The sequence below is a fragment of the Cupressus sempervirens genome, chromosome 5 (assembly GCF_028749045.1).
Source record: "Cupressus sempervirens isolate cs-2001-9-10 chromosome 5, ASM2874904v1, whole genome shotgun sequence".
NCBI lineage: Eukaryota > Viridiplantae > Streptophyta > Pinopsida > Cupressales > Cupressaceae > Cupressus > Cupressus sempervirens.
In genome coordinates this window covers 375,908,153-375,936,147 of record NC_143122.1, presented here as the reverse complement: position 1 = coordinate 375,936,147, position 27,995 = coordinate 375,908,153, and the positions used below count along the sequence as shown (strand labels likewise).

General features: G+C 36.3%; 1 protein-coding gene across 2 annotated transcripts in view; it reads left to right on the top strand.

Moving 5' to 3' along the window:
- The window catches only part of LOC149556330 (uncharacterized), a 220,752-nt gene that overhangs the window by 9,969 nt on the left and 182,788 nt on the right, over positions 1-27,995 (top strand). For both annotated transcript variants that reach the window (XM_089830591.1, XM_089830590.1), the window contains exon 3: positions 18,257-18,333. In XM_089830591.1, the coding sequence (XP_089686717.1) occupies positions 18,257-18,333 (77 nt within the window). The remainder of the gene's footprint in view (positions 1-18,256; positions 18,334-27,995) is intronic.

Sequence of the window (27,995 nt, the reverse complement as noted above, 5' to 3'; positions counted from 1 at the left end):
AGAATTATTTATTATGGAACTCTAGACGGGGACATTACAATCGTATACTTAAGTGTGTTCTAAAATGGTAGACGGGGACATCACAATCATATACTTAAGTGTGTTCTAAAATGAACCCATGCAAGGCCTCTAGAGCTTCTATTCTCTAGTGCTAACAGGAAGAAATGTGAATGAGACTGAAATGACCAATAAACTACTAGCAAAATCCATATTATTATAGAGTCACAAATTACAAAATTCTGCTTTTACTTGTCTATGATATAATCCTCAGAGCTTTTAACTCATATTTAAAGTATTACACATTCATCAGTACCTACCATGTAGAATATATTGCCATGTCAATATTTTAAGTTCCACATCTTATCTCACCAAATTCGCTGCATCTCTAAATTCATTTCATGTCAGCCAAGCAACTTCTTAATCAATGCTCTTCATTAGAAAGGGGATTAATGTAATGCCCCGCCAAGGGATCCAAAGAATTAACCTAGAATTTCACTAAGTTTAGTAGCATTTTTTTTTTTTCATAAAAGTAAACACCACGTATAACTTATGCACAATAACGGAAGCAATAGTAATGTCCATCTGAAATTAAGCATAACATACATAACAGATTACATTCTTTAAAATCCCTTAACGTTGAATTACATACATAAATCCATCTAGCACAACATCCACATGAAATAATAATGATAAGTCCAATGTTTATACATTACATTTCAAATACTCAATCATCCACTGTACATGTCATAGGGTATGACAAGCTCAAAAGAATACACATACATAGAATAAGGTACATCTTCCTATTCTAATCCATGATACATCAAAGTAAAGATAATCACATGATACACATGATACATCATCATAGAAGTCATATACATCCATCATAAAGATCAAACATAATAAACTAAATGCACGATTCCTCCGAACCGTTAATAGCATCATTAGACCATCGTGGATCCTAGCCATCCCTCCGTGCGTAACATTCCAAATTACCGAAGAGATCATCAGTATTAACATAGTAGGAATGTCACTCCTAACATATACAACATCATATGTAGAAAGTAATCTAACATGCAAATAAAAGCATAAGATAACATCATCTAACATATGCTAATCATCAATGAAAAGGATACATATCCATCATCATGAAGGACGCATCAGCCACGATGTCTCAATGAATCTCAAAATGATAAGAGTGGAAAATACACTACCACCCGACCGCGTGGTACCTAAGTGGTCCACTCCCACCGTGCTGAGGAGATAATCTCAAATCCCAAACAGGCTATCAAAATCACATAGCATAAATCTCTATAAGTCCAGGAATCCTAAAAGTATACTAACTCAAAGGTTCCAAACACAAGATCTGACATCTAATCCCAGAGGCAGACAATGACATGTAGGAACCTACTATGCAAGCGGGAAAGTGTCATCGCAATTATCACGTACAAGTTACCCTGGCAGTTAGCTAAACTCCACGGGTCCATACTGATTTCATGCGGCCACTAGCATCCTCTTATACTGACGAGGCATACTACGGAATGCAAGGTCGCAACCATGCGTTCTCACTACTCCCATCCTAGCCTGTACAAGCACTCAAGGAATGGGCGAGAACAAAAACTCTTATCTTTTTAGGTTCATTCAGTTAGTATTAGGTGTGAATGTTATCACTTATTAATCCAACTTACAATGAGTTACCCTGGCAGCCTCTTAGGGCCTCGGCCCCCATTGCAAGCCACTTCTCGTCACTACATGCAGATATCCTACCCTAATGCTCATGGAATCATAAATCTCAAAATCACAATAGTTAATCCATAATAAAATCATCAAATATGCATAAAAACATCAAATCTCCATGAGCAACATCCATAGAAAATCATGAACACAACAGCTCTCTATTGGCAATTGAAGTATCACTGATAATCAAAGTATCCAATGGTTCTCAATAACCAAAATATATCTCAATCAAACTGATCGAAGACTCCAAAAATGGTTGAGTCAAACATGTCACATCATGACATCATCAAGAATAAATCCACATCACAGTCCCATCATGGCGACTAGAAAATAACCAAAGATAACTGATCGATGACCAAAAATAATGGTTAAGTCAAGTGTCTCATACATAAGAATCTCAAATATAACAATCAGTAATCACATCCAATACATAGAGCATTCCATCACATAACCATGGTTGGGTTTATAAAGATCGAAATCATTATGGCATCACAATCACATAACTCCCAAGCCTCTGGTAGACGTCCTATAATTGGTCAACACTAGTCAACCCAAAACCCAAAACAATAGCATAAAGAATACACAATGCAAACACATGTTTTGGTTTTGCTAAATTTACAAATTTGAATTTAAATGCAAAAGTCTCGGTTTACGTTTTTTCCAATTTAAATATCAAGTGGAGAAATTTCACGTTTAACTTAACCCATGTTTTTGTATTGGTAGATAAAAGTTTCTCCAAAAAAAAAAACCATTAGACTCAATTTTTCTAAATGTTCTATATTTCCATTTAGACCCTCATCATTTTAAAAATACTATTTGAAATTCTTTCCATATTCATCTTTCCAAATTTAAAAGATTAAATTGAACCTATATTATAAAATAATTTGTTATTTAAAGAATTACTCTTTAAATTCCAATCATCTATTAATTACTTATTATTAATAATATATATACATATATATACTTATATATATATATATATATAAATATATATATATATAAATACATATACATATATATTTATCAATTTATAAAATAAATCATATAAAAGAAATCGAATTATCATATGACAACCGCACATCAAATAACAATTGCGGATTATATACAAAAAAACGCGCGGGCCTTAAAGCGACCGCACCGCAAGTACACTGCGGTCGTAGGTACTCTTCGATCTCGCGGGCCTGCGGTGGGTGGGGTATGGAATACCCGTCCGCTCAATATAATGCATATGTATAATTTTTAAAACGTTTTTAATATAACATTTCTCAAACGAAATTACAAATCGCAAATGCGTTTTAATGAATTTTTATTGCGATAATTCGCTTGGCTTTCCAATTAATTTTATATATATATATATATATATATATACGCAGAATTTTATACAGTATATATTTATATGCGAAAATGCAAATCTGAATTATATATATATATATATATATATATAATTTTAATGAGTTTCCTATAAATATTTACTCTCTGAATTTTTCTCAATAATTTTCTAATGAGTTTGCCTACAATTCAACCCTAGCCCCGTATTCTTTTCAGATCTATGCATATAAAATTTTCAAATAAATTAATCTACCCATATTGAGAATGCACAATAAATTATGAAATTCCTCAGAAGACATATGGAAGACACGAAGAAGACAGGGAATGCATGATGCGGAAATAGCATAAGTAAAATCACAAGAATCTACCCAGATTCTGATGCTAAATCGCTCTTCCTCAGAAACCCGCAGAGCAAGCTCCTCCCTTCTTCAGAGTTCTCGAGTCCTCCAATGCTCCAAATTTGCACTCCAACCGCTATATCTAAGCCTCTACGAATGCCTGAATATAAAGAGCTTTCAGAAAACATCTAGAATGCTTCTAGAAACAGCTGGAAGGTGTCACCAACTAAGCATGGGTCTTTTCCAACTTTCAAGATGAGCCATAGGGTTGTAGACACCATGTGCTTAATTGATGCACTAACCCCCGTGTTGTTGACACTTGAGAAATAGAAAAGTGCGTTAACTCTCATGCAAGCTTATAACTCCAATTCACTTATTATATAATTTCCATTTAAATATTTATAACTTCCATTTTAATCTTCATAACTTTCATCTTAATTTTTATAACTTTTGTTTTAATTTTTATAACTTATATTATTATTATTTATTTGTTATTTTATTATTATTTTATAATTATTATTAATTCAAATTTCTAATTTTCTTTTATTTAATTCTTTTTCTTCAATTAATTCCCATTCAATTAATTATAATCAAAATATCAAATAACATGATATTTTATATTAATTTCCTCAATTAATTAATTTATTAATTAAATTAATTTATTAAGACTTAATTAATAGAAAATTCACCATAGACCTCCAAGATAAAATATGAAAACCCATCATAGAGCGAATCACACAAAATTAGTCTAAGGGTTAAAAATCACGAATCATGTCATCCGACAGATTCGGTGGGTAAAATATCCAGATACTTGTCCTACCTCACTAGGACAATTGGCTTAAGGGTTTGGGATTTGGACTTGAGAATTTATCTCCCCTCTCTTATCATTGAGATAGTATAATAGGGTACGCTCATCCTGGCAATTCAGGGAAGTCGATACCCGGTACCTGCAACCTGCAGAAAAACCATGCATGTACATACAATATATAATGCTAAGCTAAACAGACAATGGTAGGAAGTGGTGCATCGTGTAGATCCCGACTAAGCAGGTGACTACGACTCCCTTCCTTAACGACATCAGAAACGCCATACAATAAGAAAACAGGCACACCATACACATGCAAGTATGGGGTAAGTATCCATAATAAAACACATAAGATAATAAGCATCAACTAATCATCAATAATATCTGAAAACAATATAATGATCATCATGTATGCATGAAACGTAAAGTCTAAATGATCTCAACACATAACCTCTGAATCCATAACATAATGTCTGATAGTCTCAAAACAATACCACTAATCCATCAACATAAAACTAGTCCATCATAGTCTGATAATAATAGCAACAATATGTCCAGAAAAGATGTGAACGAGGGTAGGCACTACATCCACCCCCCCTTGGGTTAGGCTTACTCTTGGAAGCCGACAAACAGGTAGGGATATAACTCCCTCAATCTCGCTGCATCCTCCCATGTAGCTGAAGAATCATCAGTAGGGTCCCATTGGACCCTTACCTGCTCGATGGTTCGACCCCTGAGGGTCAACTCCCGCTGCTCCAGAATATGAACCGTCTCCAAAGCCAGCTGCCCGTCCTCTACCTGCAACGCATTCCAATCAAGAACATGTACAATATCAGGTATATACTGCCGAAGCACTGAAACATAGAAAACATCATGAATGCGAGATAGGCTGGGCGGTAGAGCAAGGCGGTAAGCAACCGGGCCAATCCTCTCTAAAATCTCGAATGGTCCCACAAAGCGAGGTGCTAGCTTAGAACCCTTTCCATATCGGATCAGACTCTTTCGCGGACGCACTCTCAAGAAAACCTTATCACCCACAGCAAACTGCTTATCAGTCCCATGAGCATCGGCATACTTCTTCTGCCTATCCTGTGCCGTAGTCAAGTGCTCACGGATACGCACTACCTGTTGCTCCATATCACGAAGCATCTCAGGACCCAACAGGATGCGATCCTCTAGGCTGTCCCAACTCAAGGGTGTACGACAAGGACGTCCATATAATGCCTGAAATGGTGCCATGCCAATAGAACTATGATACCCGTTGTTGTAAGCAAACTCCACCAGGTAGAGATAATCCTCCCAATGTGTCTGCCTATCCATCACATACATCCATAACATATCCTCCAAAACCTGATTCACCCTCTCTGTCTGACCATCAGTCTCTGGATGATATGCCGAACTGAAGTTCAACTGCGCTCCAAGCTCATGCTGCAGCGATGTCCAGAATGCAGATGTGAATATAGGATCCCTGTTAGAAATGATCTTTCTAGGAATACCATGTAATCTCACAATATCACGCATAAAGACATTAGCTACAGAAGCTGCTGTGTAGGAAGACCCAATCGGTGAAAAATGCGCCACCTTAGTCAACCGATCAACGGTGACCATGATAGCATCATGACGTCGAACAGTCATAGGTAATCCCACAATGAAGTCCATGGAGATGATATCCCACTTCCAAGAGGGAATGAGATTAGGTTGCAAAAGTCCAGCCGGGTGCTGATGTTCTGCCTTAACTCTCTGACACTCAAGGCACCTAGCCACAAAATCAGCAATATCTCGTTTCATCCCAGACCAAAAGAACAAACGTCTCAAATCAGCATGCATCTTCTTGACACCTGGATGTGCTGACTGCTGAGTAAGGTGTACGATGGGCTTCTGCCAGTATCAAGGTGCGAAGCTCATCTAAAAATGGCACATATATCCTTCCCAGATGTCTTAAAAGACCATCTGATTCTCGAACATAACCTACAAACTTTCCTTCCAAAGATCTTCCTGAATCTATCTCTCTGCACACTTTCTAATACCAAGAATCTGTAGGAAGTGCCTGAAGAATCCGACTCCTCAAATCCACACTAAGGGTCATCGATGATACCACATGTCTCCTGCGACTCAAAGCATCCGCCACCACATTCTCCTTACCCTGAATGTACTTAACCTCAAAATCATACTCGCATAGAAACTCCATCCATCGCCTCTGGCGAGCATTCAAATTAGGCTGAGTAAAAATATACTGTAGACTACGATGATCACTGTGTAGCTCAAATCTGTGCCCCAACAAGAAATGTCTCCATCTAGTCAAAGCATGAACTATTGCTGCTAACTCAAGGTCATGCGTAGGATAATTTAACTCATGATCCTTGAGCTTGCGTGATTCATACGCAATCACCCGTCCATTCTGCATCAACACTGCCCCAATCCCTTCAAGAGAAGCATCTGTACACACCATGAAATCACCTTCTGGATCAGGTACGGCTAGAATCGGTGCACTGGTCAAAAGCTCCTTGAGCTTCTGGAAAGCTTCCTCACATTTCTCTGTCCACATGAACTTCTTTCCTTTCCTCTGAAGAGAAGTGATAGGATGTGCTGTCCTAGAGAAGTTCTGGACAAATCTACGAATATAACCGGCTAAACCCATGAAACTACGAATCTCTGACACATTAGTCGGTGTAGGCCAATCTATTATCGCTTGAATCTTTGCAGGATCCACTGAAATACCATCACCTGAAATAACATGCCCTAAATACTGAATCTTCGATTTGAAGAATTCGCACTTAGCTGCATTGGCATAAAGCTGATTGTCCCTCAAACACTGCAATACCAACCGTAGGTGTTCCTCATGCTCCTTCCGAGTCTTAGAATATATCAATATGTCATCAAGAAACACGAGTACAAACCTGTCCAGATAAGATCGGAACACACCATTCATCAAACTCATGAACATCGATGGAGCATTAGTCAACTCAAAAGGTACCACTGTGAACTCATAATGCCCATAGTGAGTTCGAAAAGCGGTCTTGTGAATATCTGCTTCCTTAATGCGAAGCTGGTGGTATCCTAACTTAAGATCAATCTTGGAGAATACTGTAGCTCCCTTGATCTGATCAAATAAGTCATCAATCCTAGGTAAAGGATACTTGTTCTTAATAGTCACCTTATTCAACTGTCTATAGTCAATACAAAGGCGCAAAGAACCATCTTTCTTCTTCACAAAGAGCACTGGAGCTCCCCATGGTGATACACTAGGTCGAATGCTCCCTTTGGTTAGAAGTTCCTCTAGCTGAAGACGTAGCTCACCCAATTCCTGTGTAGTCATGCGATAAGGAGCTTTAGAGATAGGCTCCGCTCCAAGAATCAGATCAATACTAAAGTCAATGTCCCTCTTTGGAGGCATGCCTGGAACCTCACTTAGAAAAACATCTGCGTACTCCTGCAAAATCGGGTGATCTAAAGTCCCCCTCATGGGATCTTCCTCATCAAGATCATTTACCATGACAACAAATATTTGACATCCCTTACGGAAACTTCGTTTCAATTGCATAGCAGAAATCATCCGCAGAGATATAGGCTTCGGTATCCCATCTATTTGCACATCATTCCCTTGGTCATCTTGGCACATAATAATCTTCTTCCTACAATCTATACTGGCTCTATGAGATCCAAGCTAGTCCATGCCTAAAACCACATCATAGGAACCAAGGGGTATGACTCGAAGATCCACTGCCGTATCAAAGCTTCCTAAGCTAAGCCCAAACTTATGAACTACAGAGTCTGTGGAGACCTTAATGCATGAGGCTAGTTCCACTTGCCTACCATGATCTTGCTTCACCGCATCCAGCTTACACTTAGAAACTATAGATGGTGAAATAAATGAATCCGTAGCTCTTGAATCAAACAATACTGAAAGAGATATACCTCTAATAGCACCTGTGGTCTCAACCACTGTTCCCTGATGATCTGCCTGACACTGATCAACTGCTGCAAAAACTCTATGAGCTCTACCTGCATCACCAACTGTAGGCTCTGAAACTGTAGGTCTAGGTCCTGAAAACTGAGGTGCTCGCTGAGGACATTGAGCTGCATAATGTCCAATCTGACCACATGAAAAACGTTCCATATTTCTGCCAGAACCTCTTCCCATAGGTGGTACATTTGATTGCTGACGACTGTTCCTGCTCACAAAAGACTGGCTACTCTGAGCTGGCTGATTGGACTGATTCTGTTTATTGCGTTGAGCATTGCGGTTGTTCTTGGTGTTAGAACCCTTTTCAACGCCTTGAGCTTGAGAATTTGAGCCCTTCTGTTGCTATGTCTGTTGAGACTGCTGCTGATTCTGTTTCCCCTTAGAGAAAGAAAACTTCTTGTTACCACCTGAATTGTAGTTGCTTTTAGATCTTGATGCTGCTGGCGCTCCTACAAAACCACCTTGACCAAGGTTGACACTTTGCTCAACAAGGATAGCTCGATGTACCGCATCCTTGAGGGTTTTTGGCTCAAATACCTTAACTCCCCCAATAATACGGTTATTCAAACCCCTAATAAAGTGTTGTGTCAATTGAGCTGAATTTTCACTGAACCCTGAAAAAAGACATGAGCTCATAAAACTTACGTTCATACTCGGTCACTGACAAGGTATACTGTCTAAGATTATGAAATTCATCAGCCCTTTGCTGTTTCCATTCCTCTGGTAGGAATCGTTCACGGAAACTCTCTAGGAATAGCTCCCACGTGACACTGCTCATATTGATTCCCAACTTCTTCTACTCAATCGTCCACCAAGTGGCCCCAAAATTCTCTAAATTAGTGATCGCAAATCTTGCCTTAACATTGCTGTCGAACTCCTGCATGGCAAAAATCCTGTCGAGGGAAATAAGCCACTGCTCGGCCACATAACCAGAACCTTGCCCATTGAAAGGCTTAACCTTGGATCTCGAAAGATCCTTCATCTGAGTGGACACAATGGACCTCTGATGATCCTTCCGAGGACTTCTAGATCTGGGTCTATGCTCTTGTTCTGTCTGGTGCACTTTGGGCTGTTCTTGAATAGGAGGTAGACGTTTTAGAATAGTCTGCATCATCTGTCTCAAACCAACCTCTTCAGACTCAGCTTGGTCCTCTCTACGACTCTCTTCCTGTTGCCTACTAGAGTGCTCTTCCCTGCTCTCTACATGAGCCGATCCCTTATGGACAGACTCATGGACACTGATAGCTCTGCCACGACCACGGCCTCTTCCACGGCCTCTACCACGGCCTCTAACAGAAGACCTAGTCCCAGATACCATCCTACAACAGTACAAGGTACTAAGTTCAGTTCCATGTTTAGGTTTAAGTAAAATTTTCAGTTTTGAAAACTAAGTGTTGAAGTATGAAACATATACAAGTAACAGTTTGAGTTCTGTTTTGTTTCAGTTCACCTAGTTCAAGTTCGAAAAGATACACGTAATAGTTCAAAGTTCCAGTTGTTCCAAAATACCCAGAGCTCTCAATGTAGAAACTCGGGCTCTGATACCAAATGTAATGCCCCACCAAGGGATCCAAAGAATTAACCTAGAATTTCACTAAGTTTAGTAGCATTTTTTTTTTTTTCATGAAAGTAAACACCACTTATAACTTATGCACAATAACGGAAGCAATAGTAATATCCATCTGAAATTAAACATAACATACATAACAGATTACATTCTTTAAAATCCCTTAACATTGAATTACATACATAAATCCATCTAGCACAACATCCACATGAAATAATAATGATAAGTCCAATGTTTATGCATTACATTTCAAATACTCAATCATCCACTGTACATGTCACAGGGTATGACAAGCTCAAAAGAATACACATACATAGAATAAGGTACATCTTTCTATTCTAATCCATGATACATCAAAGTAAAGATAATCACATGATACACATGATACATCATCATAGAAGTCATATACATCCATCATAAAGATCAAACATAATAAACTAAGTGCATGGTTCCTCCGAACCGTTAATAGCATCATTAGACCATCGTGGATCCTAGCCATCCCTCCGTGCGTAACATTCCAAATTACCGAAGAGATCATCGGTATTAACATAGTAGGAATGTCACTCCTAACATATACAACATCATATGTAGAAAGTAATCTAACATGCAAATAAAAGCATAAGATAACATCATCTAACATATGCTAATCATCAATGAAAAGGATACATATCCATCATCATGAAGGACGCATCAGCCACGATGTCTCAATGAATCTCAAAATGATAAGAGTGAAAAATACACTACCACTCGACCGCATGGTACCTAAGTGGTCCACTCCCACCGTGCTGAGGAGATAATCTCAAGTCCCAAACAGGCTATCAAAATCACATAGCATAAATCTCTATAAGTCCAGGAATCCTAAAAGTATACTAACTCAAAGGTTCCAAACACAAGATCTGACATCTAATCCCAGAGGCACACAATGACATGTCGTCGCAATTATCTCGTACAAGTTACCATGGCAGTTAGCTAAACTCCACGGGTCCATACTGATTTCATGCGGCCACTAGCATCCTCTCATATTGACGAGGCATACTACGGAATGCAAGGTCGCAACCATGCGTTCTCACTACTCCCATCCTAGCCTGTACAAGCACTCAAGGCATGGGCGAGAACAAAAACTCTTATCTTTTTAGGTTCATTCAGTTAGTATTAGGTGTGAATGTTATCACTTATTAATCCAACTTACAATGAGTTACCCTGGCAGCCTCTTAGGGCCCCGACCCCCATTGCAAGCCACTTCCCGTCACTACATGCAGATATCCTACCCTAATGCTCATGGAATCATAAATCTCAAAATCACAATAGATAATCCATAATAAAATCATCAAATATGCATAAAAACATCAAATCTCCATGAGCAACATCCATAGAAAATCATGAACACAACAGCTCTCTATTGGCAACTGAAGTATCACTGATAATCAAAGTATCCAATGGTTCTCAATAACCAAAATATATCTCAATCAAACTGATCGAAGACTCCAAAAATGGTTGAGTCAAACATGTCACATTATGACATCATCAAGAATAAATCCACATCACAGTCCCATCATGCCGACTAGAAAATAACCAAGGATAACTGATCGATGACCAAAAATAATGGTTAAGTCAAGTGTCTCATACATAAGAATCTCAACTATAACAATCAGTAATCACATCCAATACATAGAGCATTCCATCACATAACCATGGTTGGGTTTATAAAGATCGAAATCATCATGGCATCACAATCACATAACTCCCAAGCCTCTGGTAGACGTCCTATAACTGGTCAACACTAGTCAACCCAAAACCCAAAACAATAGCATAAAGAATACACAATGCAAACACATGTTTTGGTTTTGCTAAATTTACAAATTTGAATTTAAATGCAAAAGTCTCGGTTTACGTTTTTTCCAATTTAAATATCAAGTGGAGAAATTTCACGTTTAACTTAACCCATGTTTTTGTATTGGTAGATAAAAGTTTCTCCAAAAAAAAAAACCATTCGACTCAATTTTTCTAAATGTTCTATATTTCCATTTAGACCCTCATCATTTTAAAAATACTATTTGAAATTCTTTCCATATTCATCTTTCCAAATTTAAAAGATTAAATTGAACCTATATTATAAAATAATTTGTTATTTAAAGAATTACTCTTTAAATTCCAATCATCTATTAATTACTTATTATTAATAATATATATACATATATATACTTATATATATATATATAAATATATATATATATATATATATAAATATATATATAAATATAAATATATATATAAATATATAAATATATATATAAATATAAATATATATATAAATATATAAATATATATATATATATATATAAATACATATACATATATATTTATCAATTTATAAAATAAATCATATAAAAGAAATCGAATTATCATATGACAACCGCACATCACATAACAATTGCGGATTATATACAAAAAAACGCGCGGGCCTTAAAGTGACCGCACCTCAGGTACACTGCGGATCGCAGGTACTTTGCGATCTCGCAGGCCTGCGGTTGGTGTGGTATGGAGTACCCGTTCGCTCAATATAATGCATATGTATAATTTTTAAAAAGTTTTTAATATAACGTTTCTCAAACGAAATTACAAATCGCAAATGCGTTTTAATGAATTTTTACTGCGATAATTCGCTTGGCTTTCCAATTATATATATATATATATATATACGCATAATTTTATACAGTATATATTTATATGCGAAAATGCAAATCTGAATTTTATATATATATATATATAATTTTAATGAGTTTCCTATAAATATTTACTCTCTGAATTTTTCTCAATAATTTTCTAATGAGTTTGCCTACAATTCAACCCTAGCCCCGTATTCTTTTTAGATCTATGGATATAAATTTTTTAAATAAATTAGTCTACCCATATTGAGAATGCACAATAAATTATGAAATTCCTCAGAAGACATATGGAAGACACGAAGAAGACAGGGAATGCATGATGCGGAAATAGCATAAGTAAAATCACAAAAATCTACCTGCATTCTGATGCTAAATCGCTCTTCCTCAGAAACCCGCAGAGCAAGCTCCTCCCTTCTTCAGAGTTCTCGAGTCCTCCAGTGCTCCAAATTTGCACTCCAGCCGCTATATCTAAGCCTCTATGAATGCCTGAATATAAAGAGCTTTCAGGAAACATCTAGAATGCTTCTAGAAACAGCTGGAAGGTGTCACCAACTAAGCATGGGTCTTTTCCAACCTTCAAGATGAGCCATAGGGTTGTAGACACCATGTGCTTAATTGATGCACTAACCCCTGTGTTGTTGACACTTGAGAAATAGAAAAGTGCGTTAACTCTCATGCAAGCTTATAACTCCAATTCACTTATTATATAATTTCCATTTAAATATTTATAACTTCCATTTTAATCTTCATAACTTTCATCTTAATTTTTATAACTTTTGTTTTAATTTTTATAACTTTTATTATTATTATTTATTTGTTACTTTATTATTATTTTATAATTATTATTAATTTAAATTTCTAATTTTCTTTTATTTAATTCTTTTTCCTCAATTAATTCCCATTCAATTAATTATAATCAAAATATCAAATAACATGATATTTTATATTAATTTCCTCAATTAATTAATTTATTAATTAAATTTATTTATTAAGACTTAATTAATAGAAAATTCACCATAGACCTCCAAGATAAAATATGAAAACCCATCATAGAGCAAATCACACAAAATCAGTCTAAGGGTTAAAAATCACGAATCATGTCATCCGACACATTCGATGGGTAAAATATCCAGATACGTGTCCTACCTCACTAGGACAATTGGCTTAAGGGTTTGGGATTTGGACTTGAGAATTTATCTCCCCTCTCTTATCATTGAGATAGTCTAATAGGGTATGCTCATCCTGGCAATTCAGGGAAGTCGATACCCGGTACCTGCAACCTGCAGAAAAACCATGCATGTACATACAATATATAATGCTAAGCTAAACAGACAATGGCAGGAAGTGGTGCATCGTGTAGATCCCGACTAAGTAGGTGACTACGACTCCCTTCCTTAACCACATTAGAAATGCCATACAATAAGAAAACACACACCATACACATGCAAGTATGGGGTAAGTATCCATAATAAAACATATAAGATAATAAGCATCAACTAATCATCAATAATATCTGAAAACAATATAATGATCATCATGTATGCATGAAACGTAAAGTCTAAATGATCTCATCACATAACCTCTGAATCCATAACATAATGTCTGATAGTCTCAAAACAATACCACTAATCCATCAACATAAAACTAGTCCATCATAGTCTGATAATAATAGCAACAATATGTCCAGAAAAGATGTGAACGAGGGTAGGCACTACAATTAAAGTCATGTCACACCTGTTGTCACTTCATTTTTGTTTTTGAAGCTTGTTTAACATCAGTCTCCATTTAATCTTTGTTTCTCACCTTTTGTTGTGATTGGGCACGTATTTGATTGGTTTGTGACATCTTCATCCAAGGACGTAGCAACACATGAGCGATTTTTAAAGACATCATAGATTGGGATTCTACTTCCTGCCAATTCCTATCCAAAATGGGAAGTGTTTTTGCATTTGTATTAAGTCAAGTGGGAAGCATTTCTGCATCTGATCATGTTTGTCTTGAAGCATTCACAATCTCTGTCAGGGGATTATACATTCCTATGTTCATGATGGATGTAGTCCTTTGAGAGGCATTATTGAGTCCTTCATACGTCATCCTTTATTTTTTGTTTTGTTTCTATCTTATAGTGGTTTTGTCCCATTGGACTTTCTCCTTTTGTTGGAGATTTAATTTTTATTGGGCATGGTACTTAACATTGCATAGTTTGGGGAAGCCATAATCATCATAATAATCTTACATCTTTGCATAAAATTCTACTCCGTAAGTTGCACTTAATTTTTTTTAGAGTGAATAAGGTGTTGGACCTAGTGGTTTTAGTAGTTCCTTGTGGGGATTTACACGACAAAAGCTTACTTAGGTCCTAGATGTCCTCCTAGAAGATTGTTTTGTTGTACATGATCTAATCTTATCTTAAAGAGGGTAGTGTGCAGTTCATGTTACAATCTTGTCTAATCCTACCTTTCACTTAACCTTTAAAAGCAAGGTCTCTCATGGACTTTTTCTGATCCATTCTTGCATGCATGATCAAGGAAACTATGCTTGTTATTTTCTCTCAGAAGTTATTCTGAGCTTGCAAGGTCTGTGGGGGAGTTAACTATCTGCTCCTACATTACAATGCTTGACTGGATCCTTAGATCCATTGCCTGTAAACTTGGGCAACTTTTACTTTTCTCCACTAGGGCTTGTTCTATTCTATGCAAACCTAGCACCTGGAATTTGCTTGTTAAGAGTTTTCGTTTGGATATTTGGGTGCTACACTCACACTCTCGGAAATCTAGGAATCCTGAACTTTTTTTTGGCTTAAACCTTTTGTGCAAATGTTTCACCTTCAAATTTTCTTTGATACATTCTTGGGTCAACTTATGCTTCATTGACAACCCTCCAATGCCTTGAAGGCCACTTGTATAATTATGTGAATTAATGACTTTGTCTCAACTTTCCTTGTCTAGAGAAGGTTGCCTTGACTCCTTAACTTTACTACTTTCTTGGGTAGGGATTTGACTTTGGAATCATTTGATCATGTTTTCCTCAAGTGTCTCTTAATCTTCTCCTTCGCTCACTTTGCTCAATGATCCTCAAAAGATTGCTAAATCTTATGGTATTGGTGATTTTGTGGCCTCTTCTTGTCTTTATTGTGGTTTAATGGCACGAACCACTCAAATCTCACCCAATTTCTTTTAAGGCAACAATGTCAAATGTCTGTTACGATATTTGATAAACTAAATACATTAACTAATAATAGAGATGACAATGCATACCTAGATACAAAAGTAAAATAAGTCTATATTCATACCTGAAATTATTTCAGAAGAATACTATAGATGGTTAGTGAGGGACAAGAGTTGATTCAACTTGATCATATCCCTTTATTTGATAAACTAAATACATTAACTAATAAAGATGAACATGCGTACCTAGATGCAAGAGTAAAATAAGTCTACATTTAGACATGAATTTATTCAAGAAGAAGACTAGAGATGGTCAATGAGGGACGAGTGAATTTGACCAGATCACATTCCTTTCCTTATTGATACTCAATATATTTAAAGGGTTTGGTGGTTGGCAAGAGGAGCATAACCATCTATTGACCAATGCTTCTAACTACCCAAGGCTGACAAACACTTAATATGATGTCATGTCCCCATTTTAAGATAGAATTTTAATAATAACCAAATAAGAGAAGATTATTGAATAAATAATGATAATAAATTTATATATTAAAATATAAAAAATAAGAAATAATAAAAAAATATAAATATTAAAATATAAGTAATAACATATGATATAAACTATTATTTAATAAAATGATATTTAAAATAAAGTTTAAAAATAAATAACAATTAAATAATAATAGAATTACAAATGGGGTTGCAAGTAGAGTGGGTTTAACCATGGAGGAAACTCCGTAGTTAAGCGTGCTCAAGCTGGAGTAGTACTGGGATGGGTGACCTCCTAGGAAGTCTCGATGCTTCACCTCTGTGAGCATCACCTAGATCCAATGAGTGCTAAGTGTTCCATTTATTATCATGAGAGATGGATTTGTATGGATCACTACTCATGAAACATGAGTCAATGAGTTGGACTCAAAGACTACACAGTTAAATCTTGATAGCAATATCACAATTTGACTTGTTGTGGAAAATATCTCCTACTTATCAATAAAATTACAATGAATGAATAAATAAAATTAACTACAAGAAATAATATACTAAAAGGTATGTTACCTTTCTAAATAAGATTTAATAATAAATGGTAATAAACCTAAAATAATAAAAATGGCGCTTCAGTCTGATGGCCGTCTTAAGGGAGCTAGGGTTTCGACTCCTGCCGTAGTGGATTTGCGGAGTAATTTTAGCAATGGGGGTAATGGGGATTTGGGTTGTGGCTTACAGTTTTCAAATGGAGGTCGGAGGGTGACCTTTGCTGGCAGGGGCAAAAGACTAAGTGCCACTAAAATGGCGTTTGAAACAACTCAGATTTGCAGGCTTTGAGTTGGGAGACGTTTCAGGCAAGCAACAGGGTAAGTGGATGATGCATGCTCACGGTTTCAAGCAACAACTGAAGACGAGTGTGGTATGTGGATCTGAGTGGAAGTAGAAGGAAGGATATGCTCCACAAACAGGCTTGGCAGGAGTTTTTGGCGGGGCGGCCAAGCCTCAAACTGGGCTGTTGCCAGCCAAAACGTCGATGGTGCCAATGGCTAAGGCATGTACATTGGATTTGGATTAGATATGCAGGAGGAGCTAAATCAAAACTTAATCGTTTTTTCAAATCCAGGTCTGATTGGGCGCTTTAGAGGTTTCTAGCCTAGTTTTGTTGATCTGCATAGGTGGATTTCTGATTTTTGGGAACCAGTTTTGGGAGGGTATGTGCAGATTTACCCCTCAGCAAAAGGGTTTTTTATTGTTGTTTTAGAAAAAGAATAGGATAGGAAGAAAATTCTGTGTGATTTTCAATGGTGTTGGGAGACAAATATGCATTGATGTTAAAACCGTGGCACTCAAATTTTAACCCGAGTAATGAAATTTTTGATAAAGTTCCTGTATGGGTAAGGCTGCCAAACTTGCCACTGCACTTATGGTTTGGTTCATGCCTTGAAGCTAGGGGAACGCTATTGCGAATTTTCTAAAACTAACAGCAGTATTTGTCTATTTTGTGCATATAATTGATGTCTCTATTTTCAATGTATGGATGATGCAAACGGGTTCACAAGTTTAGTGAATCTTGTACTCTTGTCCAGGTATCTTAGGTATTAACTTGTTAAATACTTTATGTTTCTTAGCATTTTAGACAGGATAAGTCATGTCTCTCTTATTTAGCAGTTGTAAACTGTTGTCAAGGCATGTAAATCATGATATTTTATGGTGTTTATATAAAAATGTGTTTTGTGCTTTCTGTATATCCTCTATTTTTTGTTGGATGAGTTGGCATTCTAGGTGCTCCATTTTGTTCTCTTGAGCTATTGAAATTATTCTGTCATTCATCAACATGATTGGAATTTCTCAACTGATTAGTAGACTAACGACCATAGCCAAGGCCCAATGGAAAGCCAAATACAATCTGGACACTGCTTAATTTTAAGTTAGGCATAGTGTTTTTTGATTATGACGCACAGAAACTTTTGTCCTTTATTTTTTTTGAACAAAGCATATGTTGTTTATTATGATTTCAATATGGGCATTGGTTCCGACTAATTTTTAATCATTAATCATGCTAGTCGGTTACTGTTGTAATGAATTGAGAGTTGACACTTGGAATTTGAATCTAGTCTGGCAGGAGCATTGCTATTTCATTTTCATTTTTCCAGGGTTTTGACTTTATGTCCTTACATGTATTTTGTATTCTCTATTTTAGGTGCAAAGATATCCAAGGGTTCACAGCATGACATGAGTAAAGGAGCAAAAGCTGCCAGGATCCAACGCTGTAAAATGGTGGGATAATTTTTTCTTATTAATATCGTAGACCTATCTGATCTAAAATAAAGTATTTGTTATGAGTCATTACATTAAAATGCTACTGTGATTATTATTGCAACTAAAATCAGAAGCATAGGGGTCCATTACTAACCATGATTGGGAGCTGAATTGAATACAAAATTGAGGTGTGTATGTGAATCTTGTTAGCGTATTCAACTGTACAAGCCTGTTTCTAAGCTGGAAAATCCAGGTTAATGTTAGTTATTGAAACTATAAAATGTGTCAGTCACTATCTAATAAACAAATACCTTTGATTCTTCATATTGATGAGCTTGTATACTAATGGTTGTGATAAAATAAATGTCTTTGAATTAGAAGCAAAATTGGAGAATTTCCTTAACTAAGATTAAATCTAGTGTTACTGGAAATATTTTATGGATATCCAAGAGCCAGAACTGTCATTGAATTGAAGAACTCCAACATTTCCAAAAGCTCTAAAGAGATTGTGTTAGCATATGGCAAATTTTATTAGAGAAAGTAGTGCTATGCTTTTCAGCTAAGTTACCGAATTGGCAGAAAAATCCTGTGTTTCATGGTATGAATGAAAGTATTTAATAATATCTGCGAGGTCGAAGCAGTCTATGACATCCCCTAAAATAGCATGGACCCCAGAATAGGGTGCCAGAACCCTAAACAAATTTGATTTTTTTAAAAATCTGCTCTTCGACAGTGAATTTTGATCACTAGGTTTGCTGTCCTGTCTAGCTGGGTTTCTTCAAATAAGGTACTTAAATTGTCTGCTTCTAAAATATCCTCATAGCTGGAGTAGATGTCATTAAAAGAAAAGGAAAATACTGAGAGGGGGAGGGGGTGAATCAGTATTAAGTTTTGACAATAGTTAGGACAGAATCACACACAAAAACTGAGACAATAACACACAAGAATTATCACGTGGAAACCCTTTTGGGTGAAAACTACAGTACATTATATTCAAAAGAGGGCTGCAACCTGGTACAACAGCTGAGCTTCTTTTCAAAATACTTTAGTTCATCTTCTAATGCTCCAACCTTAACACAGAGCACCCAAGCCATGGCTTCAGATTATTCTTCTTCAATGCAGATAATGAAACATTAATTAGATTGATGAATCTGCAGCAATCATTAACAACATGAGTTTAACCTCCATAAGCAAACGAGCTCCAACTTTTCAGTCATATGGCATCGACCATTATAAAACTACAACTCAGGAATAATTAAGACAAAGAAGATTGTTGAGACTATAGCAATTACAACTGCGAAAACTCTAGAATGATCTCCCATTGAAACAGCTTTGATATCCTATTCATAATAGCCAACCCAGATACGTTGCATCACTACTTCACAAAATATTTATCACAAACACCAGCCTGTGTCCTTGTTTTATCCCCTGTTCTTTTTCAAAGAAGTTTTTCAATTTTCAGCGGATCTCTTCTCAGTACATCCCAAAAAAGATTAGATGTTTATAACACAATGAAATGGTTTGACCTTAGACTAATGAAGCTCTCCAGCATGTTCTGACAACTCAGCATCATTTTGATTCTCCATATTTTGGAGGTTATCTCAGAGTCCTTTTTCTCAGAAAAGGCCTTTAAAAAAGTGAGCACAAAGCTGGTAGTCTTCACACATGTCATACACACAGCATTCTGAAGGGATTCTTTGACGGTTTTATAATTTAACACCTCCATTATGCATTTTAGACAAAGACAAAGAACACATCTTTGATTTCATCTTTCGAACCAGTACATGGTTCGAGCAACCGAAAGTTTCAATGTTTTTTAAGCAAACAAAAAAAAGGATGCTGCACTGATACAATATTCTCTGGTATACACAGATGGCTCTGCCTACTTCTTCAGACATTTAACCAACAACTCTGGTCATTTGTGTTTGCTACAGTAATGTGGAGATACAACAAACAACAATGTGAATAGTAATTGAAACAAACAGTTAATTTCAACGCAACCATCCTTGGAACAACCTCCCTTGGTTGTCCGAGGCTGCTTTTGTTTTGGCTGAAGTTCAAATCGAGGAATTTATTGAAAATTATGCGCAGTGTGGTCTCATACGTTCAGAAGTGTTCCCGAGAAATTCAAGGTTGTTTGTCTTCTGGGGATATGCCTGCATACACGACTCTCTAGTGGGTCCTTCCAATGGATCATCGTAGCCATTTGTTTACTCAACAGATCCCTTTGTTACTCATTCATTGAACAAAGAATGTTACTTGCCTATACACAAAAGTGTGTAAAAACTGTAGATTGAACTGGTCAAAATGATCTTTTGGTCAAGCACATTAAAAGATGTTTGCAATTTCTCATGCTCAATGGGTCTAAAAACAGGCAGACCTTCAACTTCATGCTGAGATGCATTTTGAAACTCTCAGTCAATATAAATTTGTTGGACGACAATTTAACTTAGTTACCGATTCGGGATACGAATCCGATTTGGGCACGTGAATCGGATCCGTGGATTCGTGATTTTTTTTTTTTTCCCGATTAGGATTCGTGGAGGATTCGTGAATATATATATATACTGATCTTGCCCAAGCCCCAACTAGTAATAGATATATATATATTTTAAATTTATTTCTCTCATTTATTAGTATATATAATGCATAAAAAGGTCATTTTAGCACTAGAAAGCAAAAAAAAATATTTAAAAAAGTCATATTAAATAACTTATACTCACTTAAACCTGTCGATCCTTGAGGTTTCACGCTGGATCCTTGAGGATTCGTGCTTGGATTCATGCAGATCCGGGCAGGATCCTTGTTTTACACAGTGGATTCGTCCGGATTCGTGGGCCATGAATCCGGACGAATCCACTGTGTAAAACAAGGATCCTGCCCGAATCTGCACGAATCCAGGCACGAATCTGGATCTAGATCGGACCCGAATCCGGATCCGGCCTCTAGGGCACGAATCCGGTAACTAAGCAATTTAATAAGACAATGCACCAGGTGGAGAACAAACAATCACTGTTATATTCTACACCATTTACATAAGTATTAGCAATAATGAAACAACCAGTGCATAACTTGACATCAATGGAAAATACCAATAAGCTACCCCTATTTGTTCATTGATGACAACTCCATTTTGAAACTAATTTGTAAGAAGAATGCTCTGCACACATACAACTCTGCCCGAATGATATGACCCCTTTGACATCAATGACTGACAAACAAATTATTGGGATGAAGGATGAATAATTTAAGCACGTCCCCTGAAAGGATTCCACTCAGTGAGGTAGGAGTATACCAAGTCTGCTTCTAATGTATTCAAAGCCTTCTTGGGGTAATGGTTTAGTAAATATGCCAGCCATCTGTTCATTAGCATACAAATATTCTAACTTGACAACTTGATTAGCAACTTGTTTCTTCAAGTAATGAAATTTGATTGGAATATGTTTGGCTCTAGAATGCATAACAAGATTCTTAGAAATGTCTATATGTTGTCGCAGTAGATAGAAATAAGATCAGCAATTTCAACTTTAAAATCGAGTGATGTATGTTTCATCCAAATCATCTTTGTGCAACATGATACAGCTGCAACGTATTCAGCTTCAGGTGTTGATAATGAAGTGCATGTTTGGTTTTTGCTTAACCACAAAACAAGGCAGCCACCTAGTAAAAATGTCTCACAGATAATCCGATTAGGGTTTCCATTCTGAGAGATCTGAATCTACCGACTTAAGGTGCCTCGATTTTCGAGCCAGCCGATCTAGAAACCGACAACATATATTTTCTGAGTTTTCCGATCTCTCTTTTGGGTCACCCTTCAAATTTTTCGGGTCTCTACTTTTTGAGGGTTGCATGTACTTGCATGTTGTTTGCATGTGCTGCTTTACCATGCAAAGTCTCGTGTTTTGCCTCCCTTAAAAATTGTGGTGGGTTTTCATAATTTTTTTCCTCAAGAATTTTTTTTGATGGATTCTCATATATTTTCCCTTAAAAGATTCTGATTCTGTAATTCACAAGTTGTGTGGGATTTCTTTGTGGGTTTGTAGTTTTTCCCTCAAAAATTATCATGTTGGGTTTTTATTGATTTTTCACCTAAAAAATAATGTTGCGTTTTGATTATTTTTTACCTCAAAAATCATGTTGGGGTTTGATTGATTTTTCACCTTAGAAGTCATGTGGGGTTTTGATTGATTTTCATTTTAAAAATCGTGTTCGTTTTTTTCAATTTTCTCCTAAAATTCATGGCTTTTTGCAGTTTGTTATGGAGCATTATGCTCATCTGCAAAGTTTTGGAGCATTATCCAAACTTCAAAGTACCATTAGCAGTCTTCTCAACAAACATCCTCTGCTCTAGATTCAAAAGGCTCTTGGAAAAAGAACATTCAATGCAACTATTGCCACAAGTATGAGAACATGAAGGTTGAATGTCAGAAGCACTTAGCTGCACTATCTAAGCAATCTGGTTCGCAACCCATAGCGAACAATGTAGAGCACCTTGAGCAGACAAAATCTGCCTTTTACGCTTTTTGACAGCTTCCTACTTTGGATAGATTAACCATTAAGGGAGGTTATTACGATAATAGATAGTTTCTATTGTCTCTGTTTAGAATCTAATGTTATCTGTTGTAATCTTCTTTAAATATTAGAATGTTTCTAATATTTAGTTTTCTGTTTCTAGGATATAGTGTTTCTATTCTTTACAATTGTTTTTTTAAGGAAACATCGTTTAGTCCCTTGTATAAATTGATCTTTGGATCATTGTTAATAATAGGCAAATATTTTCCAATTACTAGGGAAAATTTCCAAATATGATTCCTTTTTGAATTAAAATTAGATTAACAAGACCTGAATGAAGGGATGCCAATACTTGATTTGAATTGTGGAAAGAGGAAATACTATCTTTAGCTCGTGTGTGATAACGTGTATGCAAAATCAAACTAATTGAACTAAGTAATGTAAATCTAGATGTCAAGTGTATACAATCAACCTAATTAAGATACAAAATCATGTTAAAATTCTGAATGGAAATGAAAGATAGAAGACTCAACTTGAAATATGTAGAGGAAAGTGTGTTTTTGCTTTGAAAAGTGTGGATCCGGACCTGCATTTGAAAGTATGACTGTAGATCACTAAATAGAATGAAAAACCTAGAAAAACCCAGAAATTGATTTTTGGGCCGAGGGTTAGAGAATAGGTGACTTCGTGGAAATCCTTCCAGAAGGATTTCCACGAAGTTACTGTCTTCCTAGGGCACTGTAACAAGGTTGACCTAGATTTGTTAGAAAGCTTTCAGGGAGTTATTTCCAGATTTGCAACCTTAATTTGGCTATCCTACTCCTACACATAGAAAATTGAGAATTTTGTTGTTGGGTGGATGAGGGCTTGCCTTGGTCAAGCCCTAAATTGAGGAATCAACCTTGAATTGAAAATGTATGTAAATGAAACAAGATAAATGTAAGTTTTCACCTTGCTTGTAAACCACCTTTGTCAATAAGGATTTTGCCTTGATGTATGTTTAGATGTTGAATTCAGAATGTAAATGTAGGATATCTCCACAAGTTGCAATGGATCTACCAAAACCACATCATGGAGCCATGCATGTCAATGTGCATCAACAAAGAAGATGAAGAATGCCTCAAGGTGGATCTCCTCTTTTGATGGTCAACAATATGCTAGATCTTGAAGAGGAAACGCTCACAAAGAATCCTTGAATACTTGATGAAAACTCCTTTGTTTGAATGCTTGAAATGCTTGAATGCCTCGAATACCTTTATTCCAAAGTGTACATGTAGCTTGCATATATGTGTTGCAAAATGAAGCCTCTAAGTCTCCTTATGTACTAGGTTTCTAGTGGGAAAACAATACAAGCCGACCGAAGAGTGGGAGTTTAATACTTGGAACCCTGAGACATTTCGTGCCCATGCCTTGCAATCATTGGGGAAGAGGTCGACCTAGGATGACATCATCTGGAATAGGTCGACTTCTTCCAAAACAGTTCAATCTAGGTTGACCTATTCCCAAAGAGGGGAAGAGAACAAAAGGCTCAGAGGAAGTGCAAATAGATTCGGGAAAGGTGGTAGAAAACAAGAGAAAGAGCACATTGAGCGTAAATCCTTACGACCTAACCTTCTTCAATTTGAGCATAACCTTTACAAACTAGGCATGCCTAATTCCTTACGACCTTACCTTCTTCATCTACTTTGTTGCCGAAAACCCATTTACTACCAATGATGTTTTTATCCTTTGGTCTAGGCACAAGCTCCTATGTGTTACTCTTTTGAATCTTTTCTAATTCTTCTTCCATAACAGCAATCCAATGTTTGTCTTTGGATACCTCTTCATAACATTTGGGCTCAAACAAGGAAAGTAAAGAAACATCCTCCCTAATAATAATTAACATTCTTTCTAGTAGCTCTAGCGCTATGGCCAGGTACTTCTTGTTCAATAGAATAATTTCTTTGTACACATTTAGAAGGAGTTTTGGAAGAAGTTGTTCCAATTTTCTTTCATGATTCAGTCATGGATGATTTATTTCTAGTTTAAGCTTCATCACTGGAGGAAGAACCAATGTCACTTTGTGAGCATGTCTTTACTTTCCACACTTACTCATCTTTACTTGCTGTCCCAACTAGAGCTAATGATGGAGAAGATTGAATAGAAGCGCTAGTCACTTCTTTTTGCCAATTGCTGCTGCCATTTACACTGTCACAAGATTCATTAGTAGCATCATGAGCCTTAACATTTGCACTTTCAACGATTTTATGTAGCCTTTTATTGTAACAGTTGAATGCTTTACTTTTAGAAGAGTAACCAAGGAAAATACCTTCATCTGATCTAAAATCAAACTTGCCCAAATTATTATCGTCTCTTCTAATATAACAAGGGGCCAGGGCTACCAAAATTATTAAAGTATTTAATGGTTTCTGGTTTACTTTTCCATAGTTCATAAGGTGTCTTGTCATACCTAGCTCTTAATAAACTCCTGTTTTGAGTGGATGCCACTGAATGAACTATTTCTCTCCAAAATGTGTTACTAACTTTTCCTTCATCAGCATGCAACGAGCCATTTTTAAAACTATTCTGTTTTTCCTTTCCACAATGCCATTTTGTTTTGGTGTTATAGGGGCTGAAACTTGTCTTTTGATATTATGTAACTCGCAAAATCTCACAAACTCATTAGAAGTAAATTCACCACCATTATTTGAATGTAAACATTTGATTTTAGAGTTCATTTCATTTCAACCAAGGCCTTAAAAGCTTTAAACTTATCTAGAGCTTCTGATTTTTCTTAAAGAAATGCAACCCATGTCATATGTGAAAAATTATCAATCAAAACATAAAATATTTCAATAACATAAATTATCAATCCTCTTTTGTCTAATGGTGACTTTTGAGAAGCAAGGAGATTGTCCAATGGCATGTTGCTATTTTGATTAGTCATTTCTTAACTCAACAAGGTTGTGGATTTCCCAATGTTTCAAAACGAGGCAACTTCAGCTTCTAACTTGCCAATATTTTCTTCTTTCATCTTGATTTGGTTCTCCAAATCTTCTTGAATCTTCTTGGATTCCTCATTCTGAAATTTTGAAGCAAGAAAAAGTTTCCCAACTTCATAAAGGGCCACAGTTGTCCTCATCTTTTCTTGGCTTTCAAATTGCAATAGTTCAGTAAGGTTCTGATTTTTCTTCTTGAGTCTCTTAATTTCAGCAAGGGCTGCAACTAATTCAAGTTAAATCAACTTCATCACCTTCAACAATATGAAGTCCTTGATTGGTTAAACCTGCATCATCTTGTTTGTCAGTTTGAGCATTCTCCCTAGCCATACACACAATGTCATCCTTAAAGTTTTTGGCATATGTTGCTTGCAGCTGCTCCCAAATCTCTTTAGCTGTACAATAATGCAAATATTAATCATGCTCTGAATTAGCTTAAACAGCTTAGAATGGTACTCATTGCGTTCGCGTTATTTTCAAAGGCTTTCTTCTCTCTGGCATTATCTAAAGACTTCATAGGAGGCAAATAATCTGCTCTAACAGAATTCCAAACATCAAAACCAAGCTATTTAATATAAGTCAGAGTAAAGTTGGTACCATCAAACTTAGGAGCTCCACATTTTGCATGTTCATTCAAATTCAAATCATCTATAGCCATAAATAAAATTTCATCATCTTGATTATCATCCTCCCTGCTAGAAAACATATCGACATCATCCTTTGAATAAAGGTTTTTTTTTAAACTTACAGATTGTTTATTCCCTTTTACAATCTTCCTTGATCTTCTTTTGTCATAGCTGTGACATTCTTTCTCATAAGGGCATTTTGAAGCAAAGTGAAATGTTTTATCACGGTTAAAACTTTTTAAGGCAAGCTTACCTTTCTTTTTGTCAAGTCCTTTCTTCAACATCCTTACAAGATAAGCAATTTCATCATTTGAGTCCTCTTCTGAACATGGCTATTGCTTCTTCTCTTTTCCACCTTTGGTAGTGTTGAATGTGGGTTCTCCTTTTGAAGATCCTTCAACCTTAAATGAAGTGAAGATACTGTGCAGCTTATCAACAGTAAGTGTATCCAAATCTGACATTTCTTCAACAACAAGGACTTTGACATTAAATTTCAAAGGAAGTGCGTAGAATCTTTTGATCAATGGTCTTTTCATCAATTGTCTTAACAAGTCCTTTCAAAGCGATCACAACTTCATCCACTCCTGGAAAATAAGCAGCAACACTCTCATCTTCTTTCATGTGAATGCCTTCAAAAATTGTTCCTTTTGTCTGAACTTTTGCCTTCCTAACTTTATCATCACCAAGATAAGCATTGAACAGGTTGACCCAGACTTCTTTGGCTGAATTGCAATGCATTACATTGACAAATTGTGATTCAGAGAGACCACCCAAGAGTGCATTCATGGTTTTTGCATTATTTTTGAAGTCCCTTTTCCCATCAACATTAGTAGGGGGTTGAGCTGGAACTGTATATCGATTGACCACACTCATATAAACATCAAAACCAAAAGACATAATATATATTTTCATACGAACACTCCAAAAAACATAGTTTGTTCCCTCAAAAAGAGGAGTACTGTTTAGGGCTAGACCTTCAAAGGCACTCATGGTGACATAGGATAGACTAACTCTCAGACTTCTAAGCTTTTGAAGAGAGAACTGACTTTAATACCAATTGAAAACAAAGGAAAATACTCAGGGACGGAGGGGGTGAATTACTATTTTAATTTTTGACAATAGTTAGGACAGAATCACGCACAAAGACACCCAAGAATTATTACGTGGAAACCCTTTTGTGTAAGTGCCACGATATACTAATACTTAAAAGTGGGCTACAACCTGGTACAACAGCTGAGCTCCTACTTTGAATACATTAGATCATCTTCTAAGGTTCCAACCTTAACAGAGCACCCACTCCAAGTCACAGCTTTAGATTGTCCTTCAATGTAGAATATGAAAGATTAATTAGATTGATGAATCCGCAGCAATTAGTTACAACATGAGTCTAACATCCATAAGGAAACGAGCTCCAACTTTTCAGTCATATGGCATCAAGCATTATAAACTTCAATTCGATAAATTATAATAATCAAGTCAAAGAAGATTGTTGAGACTATAGCAATTGCAACTGCCAAAACCCTAGAATGATCTCCCGTTGAAATAACTTTGATATCCTATTTAT